This window comes from Ochlerotatus camptorhynchus, unplaced genomic scaffold (genome assembly GCF_037179485.1).
Source record: "Ochlerotatus camptorhynchus isolate MF236.1 unplaced genomic scaffold, CSIRO-AGI_Acam_v1.1 ptg000539l, whole genome shotgun sequence".
Lineage (NCBI taxonomy): Eukaryota > Metazoa > Arthropoda > Insecta > Diptera > Culicidae > Ochlerotatus > Ochlerotatus camptorhynchus.
The window spans coordinates 1457538-1477336 of record NW_027041022.1 but is presented as its reverse complement, the minus strand read 5'-3'; the positions used below and the strand labels follow the sequence as shown (position 1 = coordinate 1477336).

At 42.6% G+C, this 19799-nt stretch overlaps 1 protein-coding gene across 1 annotated transcript; it reads left to right on the top strand.

Annotated features, from left to right (window-relative positions):
* Window positions 1–720: 720 nt before the first annotated feature.
* LOC135713157 (uncharacterized) lies at window positions 721–16779 on the top strand. The gene is made up of 2 exons (XM_065236271.1): window positions 721–3831; window positions 16603–16779. The coding sequence occupies exons 1-2, from the start codon at window positions 721–723 to the stop codon at window positions 16777–16779; spliced, it is 3288 nt and encodes a 1095-aa protein (XP_065092343.1).
* The last annotated feature ends 3020 nt before the right edge of the window (window positions 16780–19799 follow it).

Here is a 19799-nt window from a genome sequence, read left to right as displayed (position 1 = left end):
GACCAACGCGATCAAAGCCTTGGTACGATTTGGCGCAGGCAATGTCCGTCGTCCACCACCGAAGCTACTAAGTCATCAGCAAAGACACCATACTCGCCTTCAACCAAACGGATTGAGCTTTGGAATTTTTCTACCCTGAACGTTCACCGAAGCATCCTTAACTCATCTGTGGATTTCGGAGTACGCATAACGAAGAGGGAGCATCGAACTATGTTTCTCCAGGTCAGTGTAGAATATAGTATATGTCAGCCGAAGCTAGGCTCAGAGATTACACGTTGGTGATTTATGTTTTTTCCTCTTCGATCGTATCCATATCCATTACTCACACACTGTAAATTGAGTCGATTGATTGAGGCCCGTATTCAGTGAGCAAAATATTTCCTGGTTTCCGATTTGATGGTTTAATTTCCGAGAAGAGTACTACTGCTTGTTTCTCCAGGTGAGGCACAACAGTATATGGCCAGTCGGGGCCAAGGTTCTCTTGATATTACATCCTGAATTTCCTTTCGACTCCATTGATCCCTTACTGAAACGAGGCGTGACGTCACATGTGAGCTGCTGCGACTGGTGGCTAATTTCATCGTTTGTTTTCGCATTTGGGAACAACATTATTTTCGACCAGGTAAAATACAGAATAGTATATGCCTGGCGAAGCTAGGATCAATCGCAGCATACTACACCGCTACTGTCTTCTCTTCTCGTGTGTGACGAACAACCACTATGCAAGTCGGCAAGAAACCGCCATCCCTCAGGGCACTGAAGATGATGCTGAAGGACACACAGTCATGCTTCAACGACATCCTACAGTTCGCGGACGGCTTTAAGGAAGGTGTTTCGATTACAGAGGTGGAGGTACGCTTGCAGAAACTCGACGAACTATGGGAAAGGTTCAGCGAAATCCTAATCGGGATTAGATCTCATGAAGACTTCCCGGAAGACAGCGACGCCTACGAGAAGGAACGGAAACAGTTCAGCGACAGTTATTACCGAGTTAAGTCATTCCTCGTCGACAAGATCAAGGTGAAATCTGGACCATCGGTACACGATCAATCCATTCATTCATCAGAGTCAACAGGTCAGGGCGCTTCTGGTCATGTACGCCTTCCTCAAATAAGACTACAGACGTTCAATGGGGATATTGATGAGTGGCTTAGCTTCCGGGATCTTTTCACTTCCCTGATCCACTGGAAAACCGAACTACCGGAAGTTGAAAAGTTCCACTATTTGAAGGGCTGCCTTCAGGGAGAACCTAGAAGTATAATCGATTCGCTGCAGATGACCAAAGCCAATTATCAGATCGCTTGGGATACTCTGTTGAAGCGATATAACGACAGTAAGTTACTGAAGAAGCGCCAAGTACAATCGCTGTTCAAGCTGCCTAGTATCTCGAAGGAGTCGGCCACTGACTTGCATATTCTGCTGGAAAGTTTCGAAAGGATCGTTCAAACTCTCGACAAGCTTGTACAACCGGAAGAATACAAGGATCTCCTTCTGATGAACCTCCTTACAACGCGTCTGGATCCAGCAACGTGCAGAGGATGGGAGGAGTTCTCATCGACCCAGGAGAAGGACACACTGAAAGGGCTCTCGGATTTCCTGCATCGTCGTGTCCAGGTGTTGGATTCTCTACCATCTAAGGCGGTGGACAACAAGGGTGTCGGTCCACCACAAGGGTCAGCCAAACCGAAACCGATGGTGAAAACAAGCTACGGTACGATACAATCGTCTGGGGGGCGGTGCGTAGCGTGTTCAGCGAATCATCTACTGTATCAATGTGGAACTTTCCAGCGACTATCGGTATCGGAACGAGACGCATTTCTCCGCACTCATTCGCTTTGTCGTAACTGTCTAAGGTCGGGCCATCTTGCTAAGGATTGTCAATCCAAATTCTCGTGCCGCAATTGTAAGGGAAGGCATCACTCTATGGTCTGCTTTAAACGCGAAAGGGATGGTAACTCGAAAGCTTCGGATACTGCGAAGGACAGAAACTCGTCCGCTTCCAACGATGCTCAAACGTCTTCGTCATCCTCCCAGGTGGCAGCTCAGATTTCAGTGTCTAATACAGCGCATGACATCGGATCACAAATACTACTAGCTACTGTGGTTCTGATCGTCGAGGATGATGATGGTAACCTCATACCAGCTCGCGCTCTGCTGGATTCGGGCTCAGAGAGTAATTTTATTACCGAACGATTAAGTCAGCGTTTAAAGGTGGATCGAAAACGAGTCGATGTATCAGTAACCGGCATCGGTCAGACAACGACAAGGGTGAAACAGCGTATTCAGGTTACGATACGATCACGGGTCTCTGAATTTTCGCGGGAATTGGGTTTCCTCGTCCTTCCGAAAGTGACTGTAAACTTACCAACGACATCGATCCGAGCTCAAGGGTGGACGGTTCCACAAAACGTTCAGTTGGCAGATCCTTCGTTCTTTGTGTCCAAGGGTGTGGACATGGTTCTCGGCATAGAAGCCTTCTTCGATTTCTTCGTAACGGGACGGAGAATGACTCTCGGCGACCAGCTACCGGCATTGAACGAATCGGTATTCGGATGGGTGGTGAGCGGTGGGTTATCTACATCCTGTCAGCCACTACATGTCAACTGCAACATTTCAACGTCTGAGGAGTTGGAGGCTCTCGTCGCACGGTTCTGGACTTGCGAAGAGATTGAAGCAGCACACAACTATTCCCGGGAAGAGGCTCGCTGCGAGGAGATCTACGTACAAACAGTAAAGCGTGCAACGGATGGGCGATATACTGTGTCTCTGCCAAAACGGGAAGGATCAGTCACACAGTTAGGCGAGTCAAGGGACATTGCCTTTCGTCGACTACTAGGTACGGAAAGAAGGTTGGCAAGGGACGCTGACCTGAAGGAGAAATATATATCATTCATGGACAAATATCTGCAAACGGGGCACATGACGAGGGTGGAAGGAACCTCTCATGATTCGGTCAAGCGATGCTATCTCCCGCATCATCCGGTGGTGAAAGAGGCAAGCACCACCACCAAGGTCCGCGTCGTCTTCGACGCTTCATGCAAGACATCGTCGGGTGTCTCCCTCAATGACGTGTTACTAACGGGGCCAGTAATACAGGACGATATACGAGCAATTATCCTACGCTGCAGAACCAAGCAGATAATGCTCGTAGCGGATGTCGAGAGAATGTTCGAGCAAGTCAACATCACTCCAGAAGACGCTCCCTTGCAGTCTATACTCTTTCGTTCTTCACCTGCGGAAGAAGTGGCTACATTTGAGCTCAACACGGTCACCTACGGGACAAAATCGGCACCGTTTCTGGCCACACGTACGCTAAAGCAATTGGCGATGGATGAAGAAGGACGATTCCCGTTGGCGGCCAAGGCAACAACAGAGGATACGTACATGGACGACGTGATAACAGGATCAAATAATGTCAAGGAAGCGGTAGAACTCAGGAAGCAGTTGGACGAAATGATGAGCAGTGGTGGATTCCGGCTAAGAAAGTGGGCGTCAAATCGCCCGGCCGTTCTGGAAGGTGTTGCGGAAGAAAATTTGGCAATTCCCGATACAAATGGAATTAATCTGGATCCGAACCCCTCGGTGAAAACGCTGGGTCTGACATGGATGCTTCAGGCAGACGCTTTCCGGTTCCAATTCAACATTCCAGTATTGGACTCAACGTTAAGACTCTCTAAACGCCGTGTTCTGTCGATAATAGCAACTCTTTTTGATCCATTGGGGCTGGTCGGAGCTGTTATCACAACCGCTAAACTGTTTATGCAGCTCCTGTGGACGTTGCAAAATAAGGATGGGAGCAAGCTGGATTGGGATGATCCACTGCCAACGACGGTGGGTGAGAATTGGTGCAAATTTCACCTACAATTACCTCTGCTCAACGAAGTTAGGGTCAAACGCTGTGTCATTCTTCCCGATGCAGTTACAGTGGAAATTCATTGCTTTTCTGACGCCTCAGAGAAAGCATATGGTGGGTGCCTGTACATAAGGAGTCAGGACTCAGAGGGGAAGGTCGCTATACACCTGTTGACGTCCAAATCCAGAGTTGCACCTCTAAAGTGCCAGACAATCCCGAGGTTGGAGCTTTGCGGGGCACTACTCGTGACTCAACTGTACGAGAAGGTAAAACGTTCCATCAAATTATCGGCACCAGCCTTCTTTTGGACGGATTCGACCTGCGTGCTGCGTTGGATCCAGGCCACACCAACAACTTGGAGTAATTTCATTGCCAACAGGGTGGCAAAAATCCAGATTATAACGGAACAAGGAGAATGGCGGCACGTCCCAGGAGTACACAACCCGGCGGACCAGATCTCCCGAGGAATCCTACCTCAAGATGTTCTCTGCAACAATATTTGGTGGCATGGCCCTAGTTGGTTGGCGCAGGATCGCGATCAATGGCCCGAAGCTCCTACCAACTGGAATTGTGAAAAAGGAAACGAGGAAATGCGTCGCACGGCAGTTGCAGTCATAGCCTCTCCAGAGGTAGAGTTCATCGAGTGGTACATCGAGAAATTTTCGTCTTATTCGGATTTGATTCGCCGAACTGCAATCTTGCTACGTTTCATGAAGCTATTACGCACGCCAAGGGAGGAACGTACGTCAGGATTTCTTACTACCGCCGAGCTACGCTGTTCAGAACAGGTACTAGTTCGTCTTGTTCAACGGAAGGCATTTTCGAAGGAATGGAAGGCGCTAGCAAGGGGAGAATACGTGTCAGGACAATCCCCGTTACGATGGTTTCATCCCATGATTTCGAAGGACAATCTCCTTCGAGTTGGTGGACGATTAGAGCACTCACAGGAATCGTACGAAACTAAACACCCCATGGTACTCCCAGCTCATCATCATTTCACACGACTCGTTCTACGGCACTATCACGAACGGCTGCTTCATGCAGGACCACAGCTGCTTCTGAGTGTCGTGAGGCTTCGATTCTGGCCACTTCGTGGAAGAGACATGACAAGGCAGACGGTACATAAATGCCAGAGATGTTTTCGAGCGAGACCCACAGCAATACACCAGTTCATGGGAGAACTACCAGCGGTTCGGGTAACAGCATCTCGTCCATTCGTGAAAACAGGCGTGGACTATTTTGGACCTGTTTATTTGCGACCAGTTCCACGACGGGCAGCGGTAAAGGCCTACGTCGCCATATTCGTGTGTATGTGCACGAAGGCCGTGCATATGGAATTGGTTTCCGACCTCTCTACGGACAGGTTTTTGCAAGCGCTTCGGAGATTTATCGCACGGCGGGGACGGTGCACCGCCCTATATTCCGACAATGGCACCAATTTTGTCGGAGCTCGCAATAAGCTCCAAGAGATTCTTCGGCTACTAAAGGACAAGGACCATCACGAACAGGTGTCACATTTCTGCGCAGAGGAAGGGATGCATTGGCATTTTAGTCCTCCAAGTGCGCCACATTTCGGCGGCCTTTGGGAGGCGGCTGTCCGCTCCGCCAAGCACCACCAAGAGTTTTAGGAGATAATCCAACCACCCCGGAGGATATGAATACCTTACTCGTTCAGGTCGAAGGGTGCTTGAATTCAAGACCAATCACAACCTGCTCCGATGATCCCAGTGATTTAGAGCCATTAACTCCGGCGCACTTTCTGGTAGGAGCTTCCTTGCAGTCTATCCCCGAGCCTGACCTCCAGAACTGCAAGACTTCTGGGCCAGGTGGAGGAAGGAGTATCTGTCGCAACTGCAAGGACGCGTGAAACGCTGGCACCCGCCAGTAGAAATCGCGACTGGCAAACTTGTGATCATCAAGGATGACAATCAACCCCCTTTACGTTGGAAAATGGGCAGAATCCAAGAAATCCACCCTGGAGTGGACGGCATTGTGCGTGTGGTAACTTTGAAGACAACAGGAGGTGTCCTGACAAGACCGGTGGAGAAAATATGCATCTTGCCATCTTCAGCAGACATCGAAGAACATCAACCAACTGCCTAAAGGATCAATTACCCGTGTACCCTATCCCGTCCTGTCCCTGTCCAAGAGGAAACCTTTAATCTTTCTTTTCAGAAATGCAGTTATTTCTGGGTGGGTGAGGATGTTGGAAATCACCTTGAACCCCTCGCACTACATCCCTGGAATGGTCATCGTCTCTACGTACAGTCCACTATTCTTTGTGTCGTTGGCTACAACTGCACTATATCCAGGACAGATAGGCAGGAGCTCGTTGTTTATGGTGTGGTCATCTCAGCAACATCTACCAAACACACATAGGCTATGTGGTGGTGAGTTACGATCGGCCTGCGGGAGAGGATAATCGTCCGTTATCTCTTATCGAGATCGTGGCCGAGAGATCGATCTGTTCATCGGAGCGGGATCGAACTTACGAACCCCAAATACATCGAACGGCAGCTCAACCTGATCGTCGCTGGGAGATGAAGCTAGTGGCTATCAATTCGCCGGTGAAAACGGTTCGATCGGGGAACCATATATAGTTTTACACTTATGATTAGGATTAAGTAGTAATAAATAGATGTTAAAGTAATCGTAAATAAATGTGTTTCGCGTAATGTGTTTCAAGTAATGTGTACCTTAACTGTACGACGCGTGTGAAGAAAGGCCTGATCATTAAGCCCGTCATCCCTATGGAGCCATAAAGGTTGGTGAAACCTAAACTTCATGTCGGCAGAGCTATCGGATCCGACAGGTTAGTTCATTGCCGTTATAAAACCATCATAAATCGGAGTGGATGCCAAATGGTTACTAAATTGATACTTGGGATCTTAACCAGATTAGCAAACAAATTCGAACTGGTTACAAGTACAGATAAAAATTCCCTCAACAATTCTCAGTTGATTCACAGCGATATAAATGTGAAAAAGCAAAGGCGTTCACCTCTTGTTCACCTCAAATATTCACAAGCATTACCAGCGATCAAGAGTTCATGATTAATCGAAGCATTCTAATACACTAGATGCTATCATAATTTTCAGCAATGTCAGGAATGCTCATGAACAATAGATCACGTACGATTGAGGTCACGGGTAACAAAAGGCAATGTGAGAGCAGCGCATAATTAAGCAGTTTCAGTGCATAAATGTTTGTTTTGGTAATCATTCGCATTTTTGCAGAAAATTCGAGTATTTTGGATTTTTTTTAAATAGCGTCTGTGACATTTTTTAAAATATTTTATAGCACATGAACGTTACTTCTGATCAAAATAGTATCTGAGACAATGTTGTTTACCGAAATTCTGAATTTTTAGGACAAATAAAGACGATATTATATTTTTTGTAATTCTAATCTTAATGGTCCTTTTCTATTTTTTTTATAAATACAAAAAAAAACTTATGAAAAATTTAAAATTTCCGAGTATACAAAACTATGGACCCTTTAAAATAGACAAAAATCATAAAACGAAAACTTTTGATCACATTTTTGAACTTTCACTAAAAATTTAAAAAAAAATAACCGCGTGTATTTTTCCCAAAAATAAACTTTTCTCTACTATTTTGCCTCAGATGTCATCGCGATCAGAAATTACATTTACGTGATAGAATATATTAAGAAATGTTAAGGTACAAGATCCAAATACAAATCCGTGTTTTTTTCGATTCGTCATTTGGTGTGGAACTGCTCCATTGCAGCAGCAATTCGAGAACAAATGATTGCGATTTGAGTAAAAAGCATGATGCCTCCCGTCATACAGTGCAGCGAATTCACTAGCGAAGGCTTACAGGCATACCGCACCAGTAGGCAACTAAATCGATCACTCGAGCAGAATACCGTAGCTTGAACCCGTGCTCAAAAGCTGTATGACAGCTTGCTGACCAATTCCAGTGGGTGCATACTTATTAGAGAGAAATGTTAGTCCTGGAAGCTGTCCGAAGCCAGCCTTAACATGAGTTTCATCATCCATAAGTATTAGTAAAATTTGAAATTTTCGCTCCTAGTGATCAAACGGCTTCTTATCGGGTCCTGATTAGCCTCCGAAAGTTCACACTCATTTGATAATAAACTGACTTGGCACAAATAATTTGAAGTTTATATGGGAATTACTATGGGAAAACCAAACTTTTTGTTCATTGTCTTCTAGCCTTTTTCCATATTGTACTGTTAGCAAGTTCTATTGCTATTCTCATGGGAATTTGTATCAGCTACAACTTTGCGGAAAATCGTTTTTCAGCCAATCTTCAAATTAAATAGGTTTCTAATTGTTTAAGAGATTGATAAAGGGTGATACGGTCAAAATTTGGTCAATATCAACTTGACGTATTTCTTTCAATTTTGCATTTAAAAAACCTGAACACCCCTCATTTTGAAGGTGTGTGTGTGTAGAAAGTTGCTCCTATTTTGATTTTGGAATTCACTCTTCAGTTGTCAAAATGCCGTCCAAGCAAGAAGAGCAGCGTATCAAAATTTTGCTCGCGCATCGCGAAAATCCGAGCTACTCGCACGCAAAGTTGGCAAAATCGCTAAAAGTTGCCAAATCAACCGTTACAAATGTAATTAAAGTGTTTGAGGAACGTTTGTCGACAGCCAGGAAGTCTGGATCGGGGGGAAATCGAAAACCGGAAGCCGCTGAGACGAGTTGCCGGTAGTTTCAAGCGAAACCCTAACCTCTCTCTCCGAGATGCCGCAAATAAGCTGGGTCTATCGTCTACAACCGTGCATCGAGCCAAAAAACGAGCCGGACTATCGACTTACAAGAAGGTAGTGACTCCGCGATGATAAACAAAATACGACGGCCAAAGCGCGATCCCGGAGGCTGTACACGACGATGCTGACGAAGTTTGACTGCGTGGTAATGGACGACGAAACCTACGTCAAAGCCGACTACAAGCAGCTTCCGGGACAGGAGTTTTATACGGCAAAAGGAAGGGGAAAGGTAGCAGATGTTTTCAAGCACATGAAACTGTCAAAGTTCACAAAGAAATATCTGGTTTGGCAAGCCATCTGTACCTGTGGCTTGAAAAGCAGCATTTTCATAGCTTCCGGGACTGTCAACCAAGAAATTTACGTGAAAGAGTGTTTGAATAAACGTCTGCTGCCTTTCCTGAAGAAACACGGTTGTTCCGTACTGTTTTGGCCGGATTTGGCATCTTGCCATTACGGTAAAAAGGCCATGGAGTGGTACGCCGCCAACAACGTGCAGGTGGTTCCCAAGGACAAGAACCCTCCCAACACGCCAGAGCTCCGCCCAATTGAGAAATACTGGGCTATTGTCAAGCGGAACCTAAAGAAGACCAAAAAAAAACTGCTAAGGGCGAGCAGCAGTTCAAGGCAAACTGGCTTTCTGCGGCGAAGAAGGTGGACAAGGTGGCTGTACAAAATCTGATGGCAGGGGTCAAGCGTAAGGCCCGGCAATTCGGATTTGGAAAAGCGGAAGCCTAACTGAATATTTTTCCTGAATTTTATACTAATTGAATTTGAAAAAGAAATTTAATTTGATTTTTTAAATAAATGATTTCACCGATTTACACGCGTTTTCCCTTGACCAAATTTTGACCGTATCACCCTTTAATATTATGGCAAGTTTAAGCAACTGTATTGTGGGCAACTGCAGTTTGACATAGTAGCCATAATTTTTGTCCTCTATCCTACGCGCCATAAATACCAATGTTGCCTGCTGAACAGTTTTCATGAGACATCAGTAGCTTGAATAATTAATAATTATTGTTCCTTAAATTTGATCGAAAGTAGTCTGGAACAAACTTGTAGCTGAGAAAATTTTCAACAAGCGCAGTTATCATTTTCTAAAGTAGAGTGAACTGGTGAATTTTGAGATAGATATGAACCGAAATTATATTTTCCCTATAGTAATTTCCAAAAAAAAAATTCAAATGGTTTGTGCCAAGTCAGGTTCTGACTAAATGAGTTCAAATTTTGGGTTGATTATCAGGACCCTTTTTTCTAACCGTTAGAGCACTGTGGAGCGAAAATTTCAATTTTTTCATCAGTCTAATAATTATGGATGATGAAACTTATGTCAAAGCTGGCTTCGGACAGCTTCCAGGACTAACATTTTACGAGGCAAAGGCTCGATGATAAATTCGCATGGAAATATATGATCTGGCAGGGAATTTTCAGCTGCGGCCAAAAGACAAAGGTTCTCGTCAATGAGAAAATGATGAACTAGGAGGTTTACAAAACCGACTGTCTCCTGAAGCGAATCCTGCCCTTCATCCAGTCATATCATGGTCCGATGACACTACAGCCGGGAATTACAACAATGGTACAATAACAACGGAGTCCAGTTTGTTCCGAAAACCCTAAATCCGCCCAATTTTCCCTAGTTCAGGCCCATTGAAATTTACTGGGTAATTATTAAGAAGAAACCTTAAGTACAGTGATCGAAACGGCAGCTCAAATGAAAAATTGGTGGGATAAAATCGCTAAAACAGTGGACGAGACCGTTGTGCGCCGCTTGATGGGTCGTATTAAGGGAAAAGTTCGAGAATTGTAACCGTCCGTCGAATTCGCTTGAAGAGAAGGTTTCTAAAATGCAGTAGCTTATGCGCCTCTCTCGAGATCAAAGAGACTACTGGTCGTGTTGAATTGCCCGACTATGCTCTAAAGAGCAAATATTGAGTCCTCAGGGGATTCTTCGAACGGTTGATACTTACGTCGACAGAGCTTCCTAAACTTTAACAAAAAATCCCGTTTCCAGTCGGTCATACGACGCTAAAGGTGTGAACGTACTAGGAGAACGAAAAGCGAGGTGAACGTAAACGAAAGTAAGCTGAAGTGAACGGAAAGCATTTACCTTGGGAATGGTTCGTAGCATAAATCAGAACAGAAGGTAATTTCATGTGAATGAACTTTAACTTTAATTCAATTTAATTCATCTTTTCTAATTCGGGTTGAACTTTGTGTGTGTGGCGTGTAAATTTTTAGTGTAATGGCCATATTGATAACGTACCTGCACAGGGTTTATGTTAGCGTTGACTTCTGGGTATTCTCCAACCTCGGAGGGCTCGTATGCATCCAAGGAGGGCCAAACTAAAGGTTCGGAGGTGGCGAAATCTTGTGATTTTGATGTCCAGAGAAACCCAGAAATCCCGCAAGAAGGCCTACGTGCCCCGCCGAGTGACCCTCGCAAACTACCACTACTCGATGATATAAAAATGTGTAGTCTACGGCATGATGTTTCTCATATTGTTCTAGAAATTTCGTTCAAACATAGGTTTGGTGTTTATTTCATAGATTGAGAGATAAAAATCAGATAAGAGGCCGTTATAGCTAAGATTCAAAAGACAACAGAGCCAATAAAAGTTTCATTTAGATTGACAGAACATAGTTGCACTGTTTTTAAATGACGACCGATGACTGTTTCATTGATATATTGATATAATAATCCATTGAATCAGCAAAGTTGTTCCATATAGTTTTAGCAACGTTGTTGAAATTCTGAGCTTATTCAAGTTTGCTGAACCAGTTATATGCACGAATTAGCGAAGAAATATTATTTCTCCATGCATATCAACCAATATCCTCACATAAACTTTAAATAAATAGCGCCAGCTCGTGTTACATCAAATGAGCTGAAATTTTCAGAGAGTGATTTTCTAACCTAATGGCACAAATCTAGGGGCTGGCCCGTTGAAAAAAAAGTAGAAGGGTCTGTGCCTAGGGGCACAAACGGAAACTTGACGTAGGACCGCTAGTGGACGGACAAATGTGAACATTTAGTTCTTTTAATTGATCAATCATCAATTATCTTAACTCTTTCCGTTTTTTATTTGTAAGCGTATCAAATTTGTAGTATTTATTTCAAAGAGAAAATTGATGAAGAGAATCCAAGGGACTGTCAGCTTGAGTATTTTTGATTCATCCACCCGACTTAAAGTGTATTTTGAATTTTTTGTTATGTATGAATTTTTAAGTTTTGTGCATTTTGGTATTAAAGTGAATTCAATTCACCCTTCACAGGATTTCCTCCCGAATTATATGAATGTGAATATGTAAAAAAGGAGGGACTTCGAGAGATTGAAATCGTGAGAGCTAATTTTCTCGCAAATTTAATTTTATTGGCTTTCTGGGGACTAAATATACACCCGAAGCGAATTATTCCCACTTCTCTCAAATTCTATATGGATTTTTAACACTTCCTACCAGCGTGTTCTGGAAAATGGTCGGACGATGATTAATCTCACCAATACATTCGGGCCTAAAATTCCACACCTTCTATAGAGGCCAGGTTGAGCCTTGATAGCTAGCTGATGACCTTGACAAATGTCCAAATAATACTCTTAACAAATTTATGGTGGTCCTGAAAAGGACAGTTTTGCAGTGATGGTTGAGTAATGGTGAGCTGAGCACGACGAGCTACTGATTCCGATCCTAGCCTAGCGGTGGGACTTCTTCCTCCTTCTCTATGGTTGCTCATATGAGCTCTGCAGCTCGCTGCTTGCAGGCAGCCTTTCGTTTTTGTTGTTGAAAGCACTCCTGCTGCTGCTGCTGCTGGACTGGACACCACCACTTACGGTGATTGAATGAGCACCGTTCAGTGGGACCGCATCGAATTCGATTTTTAAGTCTGTGTTAGGGAATGCGCTGTTTTCAGACATTCGGTGATAATTTTGATCACCATTGCAACAGTTGGACATTTGGTATTTTTCAATAGTGACCTATTTAAAAATAAATAAGTGTTCATTTTAGCAGATTGTTAGATAAATTTCCAAGCGTTTGGCTTGTTTAGAATTAAAATCTATCTGCTATTGGTCGAAACCTGACCTCTTTTCGTAATGCTGTGCATTTTGGTTTTTTTGAAATTAATCATTTTGTTCGACCATTTTCCACAGAGATGGCACTGTTCCGCTGGTAGGAAGTGATAAAAATCCCCATATAGAAATTGAGAGAAGTGGGAATAATTCGATTTCGCTGCATATTCAGGTCAAAAAAGTGAACAACATCCTAAAAAAAATAATCAGGGACTTTGTAGTTCAGTTTTTTCCCGGAAATTATAGCTAAACAAGCTACAATTAAAAAAAATGATTTTTCCCCTTACAGTTTTACCTAACTTACTACCAGCTCCCAGAGAGCCAAAAAAATCAAATTTGAGAGAGAAAATTTGCTCTCAAGACCTCAATCTCTCAACATGCCATGTATTTTGTTGACACTCGATATGTGATTTCCCTTTCACAGATTACAAAATAGAGTACCTAACACTACAAAACATGTCTGGTACTGGTATATGCATTTGTTTTAACATTTGAAGTCCCATTTTTTACATATTCTGCGCAAAAGATACTTTACGCCCCGCCCCATACATAACATTTGGCGGGAAATGCTGTGAGGGGTGAGCTATTTTGTGTGCACAATGTGTAAAAAAGGAGGGACTTCGAATAATAATCTATATATATATATATAGAGGTATCAGACATTTTTTGCACTGCAGTGTCCTCTGTGAAAAATTATAAGAAAACAGATTATGTCTAGTTTCCGATAGATGTCACCGCAAACAACAGCAGTGACATCTGATGGAACATGAATGCAGAAGCTTGACAAAATCATCAATTGCGTGGATTCTATAGATCCTGTGGAGATCTATCTAGCCCTGGTGTATGTGTTGGTAGAGGGAAAAATGTAAACTTTGCGGGAGATGATGTCTTAATACTCGAAAGCAATTTTGTGAAATATTAAGTAAAACAAATCCTAACCAGTTCTGCATGATGATTTTGTTTGATTTTATTTATTTTTAAAGTCGCTGGGAAATACCAGCTGGCGATTCGTTTTTTAGGATAACTTCTTACTTGAAAACAGGGAAAAACTCACACACAGGCTGCTTTTTCATGGTATACAGTGTGATAATTCAATAATCAGTAAATTATCTCAACATTTAGTGGCAGACCATTCATAAATTTTGATAACATACAAAAAATTCTATAATCAACATTAAATTTCATATGTAAGCACCGACTTAAACAATCTTTTCGACGTCACTACAAGGGTGATTGATTAAACGAAAGAAACGAATCGTGCGGAATGAAAGCCGAGGAAAAACTAATTGCACCAATATATTCAGGCCTACAATTCCACACTTTCTATAGACAGGTTGAGGTTAGCTGCTTGCGGGAACTGATGACCTTGACCAATGTCCAAATAATACTCTTTAACAAATTTTTGGTGGCTCTGAAAAGGACCGTTTTGTAGTGATGGTTGAGTAATTCTGAGCTGGGTGTTCAACACGGATGAGGCTGTCGTTTGGAGCGAGGGTGATACGCTTGGCATAGATGACCGACCCGCAGCGACTCACGAAGAGCTACTGATTCCGATCCATAGCATAGCGGTGCAGCTTCTTCCTCCTTTGATGGTTGCTTATGTGGGATCTGCAGCTCGCTGCTTGCAGGCAGTCTTTCTTTGTTACTGGAGAACAATTTGCAACGCCACACGCCGAAAGCACTGCTACTGCTGCTACTAATTTCGACGACCGAACACCACCACACAGTGGTGTGGTCGTTGGAAGCGTGTGGTTCTGAGTATGGCGATGAGTGTGCAAAATATTACGCAATTCCATCCTCCCTATTCGCACGCGCCCGAGGATCGGAGGCGAATGTCACTTCAACTTGTTTCGTCTACTTACTACTCTCTGACGGCTGTGCTGGGGAAGCAGCATATGCGTGCAGGTAATTGATGGATTCGTTAGTTAATTCGACGCTTTTGGACAATGCTGGACATTTACCAGTTTTTCAACAGTTTATTGTTGAAAATCAACATTTGGAAGCATTGTTATCGATCTTCTTCTTCATCTTCGCATTTCAAGCTTATTGCATATCGCATATTAGCTTATTGCGTGCTCTCAACTTAGTGTTCTAGATGCACTTCCACAGTTGTTAATTGAGAGCTTTCCATGCCTGTACCATTTTTGCATTAGCATAATTATGTGGCAAGTCCAATCATGCTTCTATGCCCAGGGAAGTCGAGAAATTTTCCAACCCGAAAAATTACTAGACCGGACCGGGAATTGAACCCAGCCACCTCCAGCATGGTCTTGTTTTGTAGCTGCGCCTTTACCGACTGAGCTAAGGGAGGCCCCAGCATTGTTATCGATGTGTAGCCATATTTCTGATCGATTTAGTTATTAACGTTCAAAATCTTTCTTAATTTGTTACATGTTCTATTTCGGTGTTTACAAAGTGTACCCCCATATAGAAATCAAAGACATAGTCCTACATCAAAAAATGATAAAAAATTTCCCCCATATAAATGTGGGCCAGTCTAACGCACATGCAAACCAAACTCTAGCTCTATCTAGATTTATACAATTTTATATTTGCCTCAAGATTATAGGGAAGGGAGGTCTGAAGTCTGAGGCCACTGTATAGGATCACCATAAAATTTATGTAGATTTTGAATAGATAGGGGAAATGGATGCATTGTCACTAATTTGGGCCCATACATAAATTCAGTAATCGACTAAATTTTCAATAGCGACCAAAAATATCCATTAGTACCGTCCTAATGAAGCGTTCATCTAGATAAAATTGATAAATAGCAGATTTTTAGCGATGAACCCAATCTTAGATCCATATGCCAAAATTAGAGCCATTTCCCCTAGTTTAACCATAATATATATCTTTCAAAAGTACTCGGGTTGGTGAACTAGGTGTTTGGATTTCAATTTCTTACAGTGCTCATCTTTTCCATGCATAACAGTGACTACTAGTTTTTACCCTGCTTCCCCTATGTAGCAATTCCAACTAAACTAAATTCCGACGGAGGTTCCATTGCCCTGTTCCGCATAGTTAAGTCGTAATCACATTAAAATAACACATTTTAAGCTATTAAAAATGCTATTTGATTTTCAATGGACAATTCATCTCACTAATGCTGAAAAACCCCCTCCGCTAAACAATGCTTCGTTTAAACTTGTGTACTTTGCGTATTTTGGTTCACCGTCTATTTTCCCCTTCTCTGAGGCAGCGGTGGTTTCCGGAACGCTTACGCTCACTATATAAACTACGGTTTTCCGCACAGCTTGGGTTAAATATTTGAGTGTTTATCTGTGTCACCAAGATCAGTACGAACGACAAGGATACAAACCTGGTCGTAGCAGCACTATTGGACTAGCAGTAGCAGTAATAAAGGTCGCTTTATCGCACACACACAACAGGTGCACCACTGCTGGAAGTGGTTTAATTTTGTCTGTTTTTCTCCTGCCTGTATTTAGAAAGGAAGCATCTCTTTTGCCCACACCGCTGCAGTTTTCGGGAAACATGAACTCCGGAAGTAAAGTTTCGTTGGTGCTGCTACTCCTGGCAGTCTCATTCGTACTGACCACAGTGGGTCATCTACAAAACTGCACTGCCGTTAACAGCACTTTTGTAGGTTCTCCGCACGGTCATGAGGTCAACTCAAAACTGAGTGGTTTTTCACTCAAAATCGCAAAAACGTAGGTCACTCATAGACTGCGTAACATTGTTTACGCTATTCGAAAACGAAACGAAAATCGACGTAAATTTTACTCCGTCTAGGAGTATACTAATAGACTGAGTGAAACCTTACATTTGAAAAGTTGTTCCTGGCTAATCGTTTTTGTGAATTTGCGTGAACGAAACTCAGGTTTGAGTTGGTTTAATCGACCGTGCGAGTGGTTGTCTGATTTCATGCATTTTACTATTAATGTGCTATCATTCAACCAGGTCATTTGTGCAGCGGACAATGGAACATTTGGAGGTAGAGGTCGTTACAAGGGACGTGGTCGTGGGATGATTTCTGGACTGCTCAAATTGGCGGAAGCTGAAAATCGCCCTACCAATGACATGTCACCTCAGCTGACGGATGACACTAACATGAACAATCCGGAACCGCATCTGTAGGAATGGATGGGGGCTCCAATTGTAAGCATTTTATTTTATCGGGAAGTAGTTAACCCACCATCACGGGTGCTGAAATAACGTTTGACAATAAACGGAAATCGCAGAAAAATATTTAAAAAGCATAAAAAATCTTCTAGTCAGTGTCATTGAAGATTCCTACTTTCCCTACACCCACTGAAGGGGAACTAATTTTCAACTTTCCCCAATCATGCAACGAGCATCATTCATTTTGTAATCAATGCTTATTCTTGCCTATTATGGTTCTTAATTGCCATTGAATCGTTGGCTAATGTTTCTCCTAGCAGTGAAAATTCCCTCCCAAAATGAATCCGTCTGTGTAGCAAATGCACTGCACAAGGAGCGGGGTGTGGTATTTGAAAAAATGAAGAGTAAACGCTCTGGCATTGTATTCTAAAGCACAACATCGCTTTCCATGGTCCTCGTCGTTGTTTTTCCGGATTCATGTACATCATGGCTGTATTGTGCTTTTCGTAGCAGCACTGGCTCTTGGGATAGGGTGGTCGGTTGGAACTTGATGTTCTTCAATAACAGAGCAACATCATCAAAATAACAATGTACAATGAAGTCCGGTTAGGCGCCTTGTAAGTGGGATGGGGGATCCTTTTTATTGTGCAAACTTGATTGTCGCACTCTTGCTGTAGGGTTAACTACCCCATTCTCGGCCTATTAAGCACAACCCGCACTTAGTCTTTTTTTAATCTAGTTTAGCACCAAACTTAATGTTATTATTACAGATGGCTTCCAAATTTATTGACCTTTCCATATGTACCGTTAGTTCTGATAAAGGGTCGCGAAATATTTGTTTATTGATGAAAATGCTAAACTGCTTCTGGCGGCTCAACTTAGCCTACAGGTTTCCTTGGGCCTATTAGCCATTGAAACGCCATTGGGATTCTCTTTGACCTATCGAACGGAAAGAAAAGTGAATTCGCGTGCGCCTTTTGTACACTTAAAGTGCGCCTTTCGTTTTCGAGACCATATTTTGCGTTCTTCAACACTTGCAGCTATTGAATAGAAGCATCATACTAAATGTTTGTTTGACAGGTTCACGCCGAAATCAAAGATATATTTGATGTTTTGTGCTAGATAGGCCCAAAACAGGCGATTAGGCCGAAGTAGTGCTCCTTTTTATTCCTTTATCTCACAGGACCGTCTAGAGTAGTGCAAGCAAGCACTTCACACGGGGTGCATTGTGCCTGTCGTTCATCGAAGAGCTCAATGCATCGATGGAATGCAATTGTGTTCGCAGAGCATTTCCACGCCAAATAGCAAATCGTTTGGACATGACTCTCTCCGATTTGAAAGAAACTTTGCACATACAGTCAAATTTTGTCAGTCGGTGGGCTGAGTGTACCCCATTAAGCATAAATACGTTAGGCATACGGACGTTAGGCATAATGGACGTTAGGCATAAAATATTTTGCTGATATGCAACTCTAGAAACCTGTTTCGAGCATAGTAAACAATGGTTAAGTTAGGCTAAGCGTTGAATAAAAAAAAATGATACAAGTTGAAGAAACAAAGTTTATTTAATAAGCACAGTTTGGAATCCAATATTTATCATATCATAAGTGACGTAGCTACATATTTACTTAGATCCAAGATTAGTAGCGATAGCGGTTAAGTAATCTGGCAATGAAAACTCAGCATAGTTTTGAACTATATCTTGAATTTAATTGCATCTAGAATTTAAAAAATCACACATTTGCTGTAATATATTCTTACACACATATTGCAATTGTCAAAGAAGAAAAGGTTTTCCTCAAAGAAAAGCTGTTGAATGCTGTGATTTTTCATTCAATAACAAAAAACAGCTAAGGTTGAATAAAATATGATGCCAAAGAACAGGTAATGAAATGAAGAATGGTGAATTCTGTGGTTTTTTTTATTAAACAACAAAAAAAAAACATAACTGCTGCTTCCAGGATTTCCTGCCATACTTTTCGATACCACGATTCTGTTTTTGTTGTCATCAGAATGAAAACTAGCGAAACCGTCTGCTGATGTGAGGGAGCGATACTTCCATGAACAGTGACGAGTTGCCGAAACAAACAAGGAACTGTGGCAAACGTACCATCTGTAACCCAATACTTTTCCTGTCCAAGACGTCGCAAGTTTCAATGAGTTCCAAAAATTAAGCCTCTTACATTATTGTCACCGAAGTCAGCAATCCATAGACGGTCCCAATCATCATCTTTCTTGAATTCATCGGGTAGATTATGCCTAACGTTTCTTATGGCCAACGTCCATTATGCCTATCGTACATTATGCCTAACGTCCGTATGCCTAACGACCGAATGCCTAACGTCGTGTACCCTTTCCACGCCAAATAGTAAATCGATTGGACATGACTCTCTCCGATTTGAAGGAAACTTTGCACATTGAGTCAAATTTCGCTCGTTGGGCTATGTTTAAGTGGGCTACGTTTTTGTTGAGCTCCCGTTAGTTGAGTTATAGCTCACCTAAATCGAAGTCAAACGTCATTTCTGGCACAGCTGTTTCCTTTTCGAGGGGCTCATGTATGTATAATTTGGATAGTTGCTAAAGAATAGTGATGATAATAAACAATCGCTGTATCCCTCAACAAATTTTCAGCTTGACAGCTCAGCCCAACTAACGAAAGCCTTTCACTAAGTGAGCTGCAGGTTTAGCCCAACGAGCGAAAGTTGACGGTAATCTAGACAGAGCTGAAAATAGTGCGTAACAGCTTTTGTAAACAATTACTTCTCTCGATGATTTCTAGAAAGTCTACAGTGTTACCTGAATTATAAAGAATATACGTTGTATACGAGTACCCCGAATACAACGTATAGTTCGTCTAATTTTACATTGCAAATGCTATGCAAAATTAGACGAGTCATACGTTGTATTCGGTGTACTCGTATATAACGTATATTCGTTATAAGTCTGGCAACACAGTAGGCTCGCCGACGCAAATCAACTTCCCCTTCCTGATGGTTATATTGATTTGCGAGAGCATGCCTCAAATTCCTAGAAAT

Excerpts from the sequence above, each read along its gene's own strand:
- LOC135713157 (XM_065236271.1), top strand. The coding sequence starts at position 721 with ATGCAAGTCGGCAAGAAACCGCCATCCCTCAGGGCACTGAAGATGATG. Across the intron at positions 3,832-16,602 it reads ATGATCCACTGCCAACGACG|GTCATTTGTGCAGCGGACAA; the intron begins GTGGGTGAGAAT and ends TCATTCAACCAG.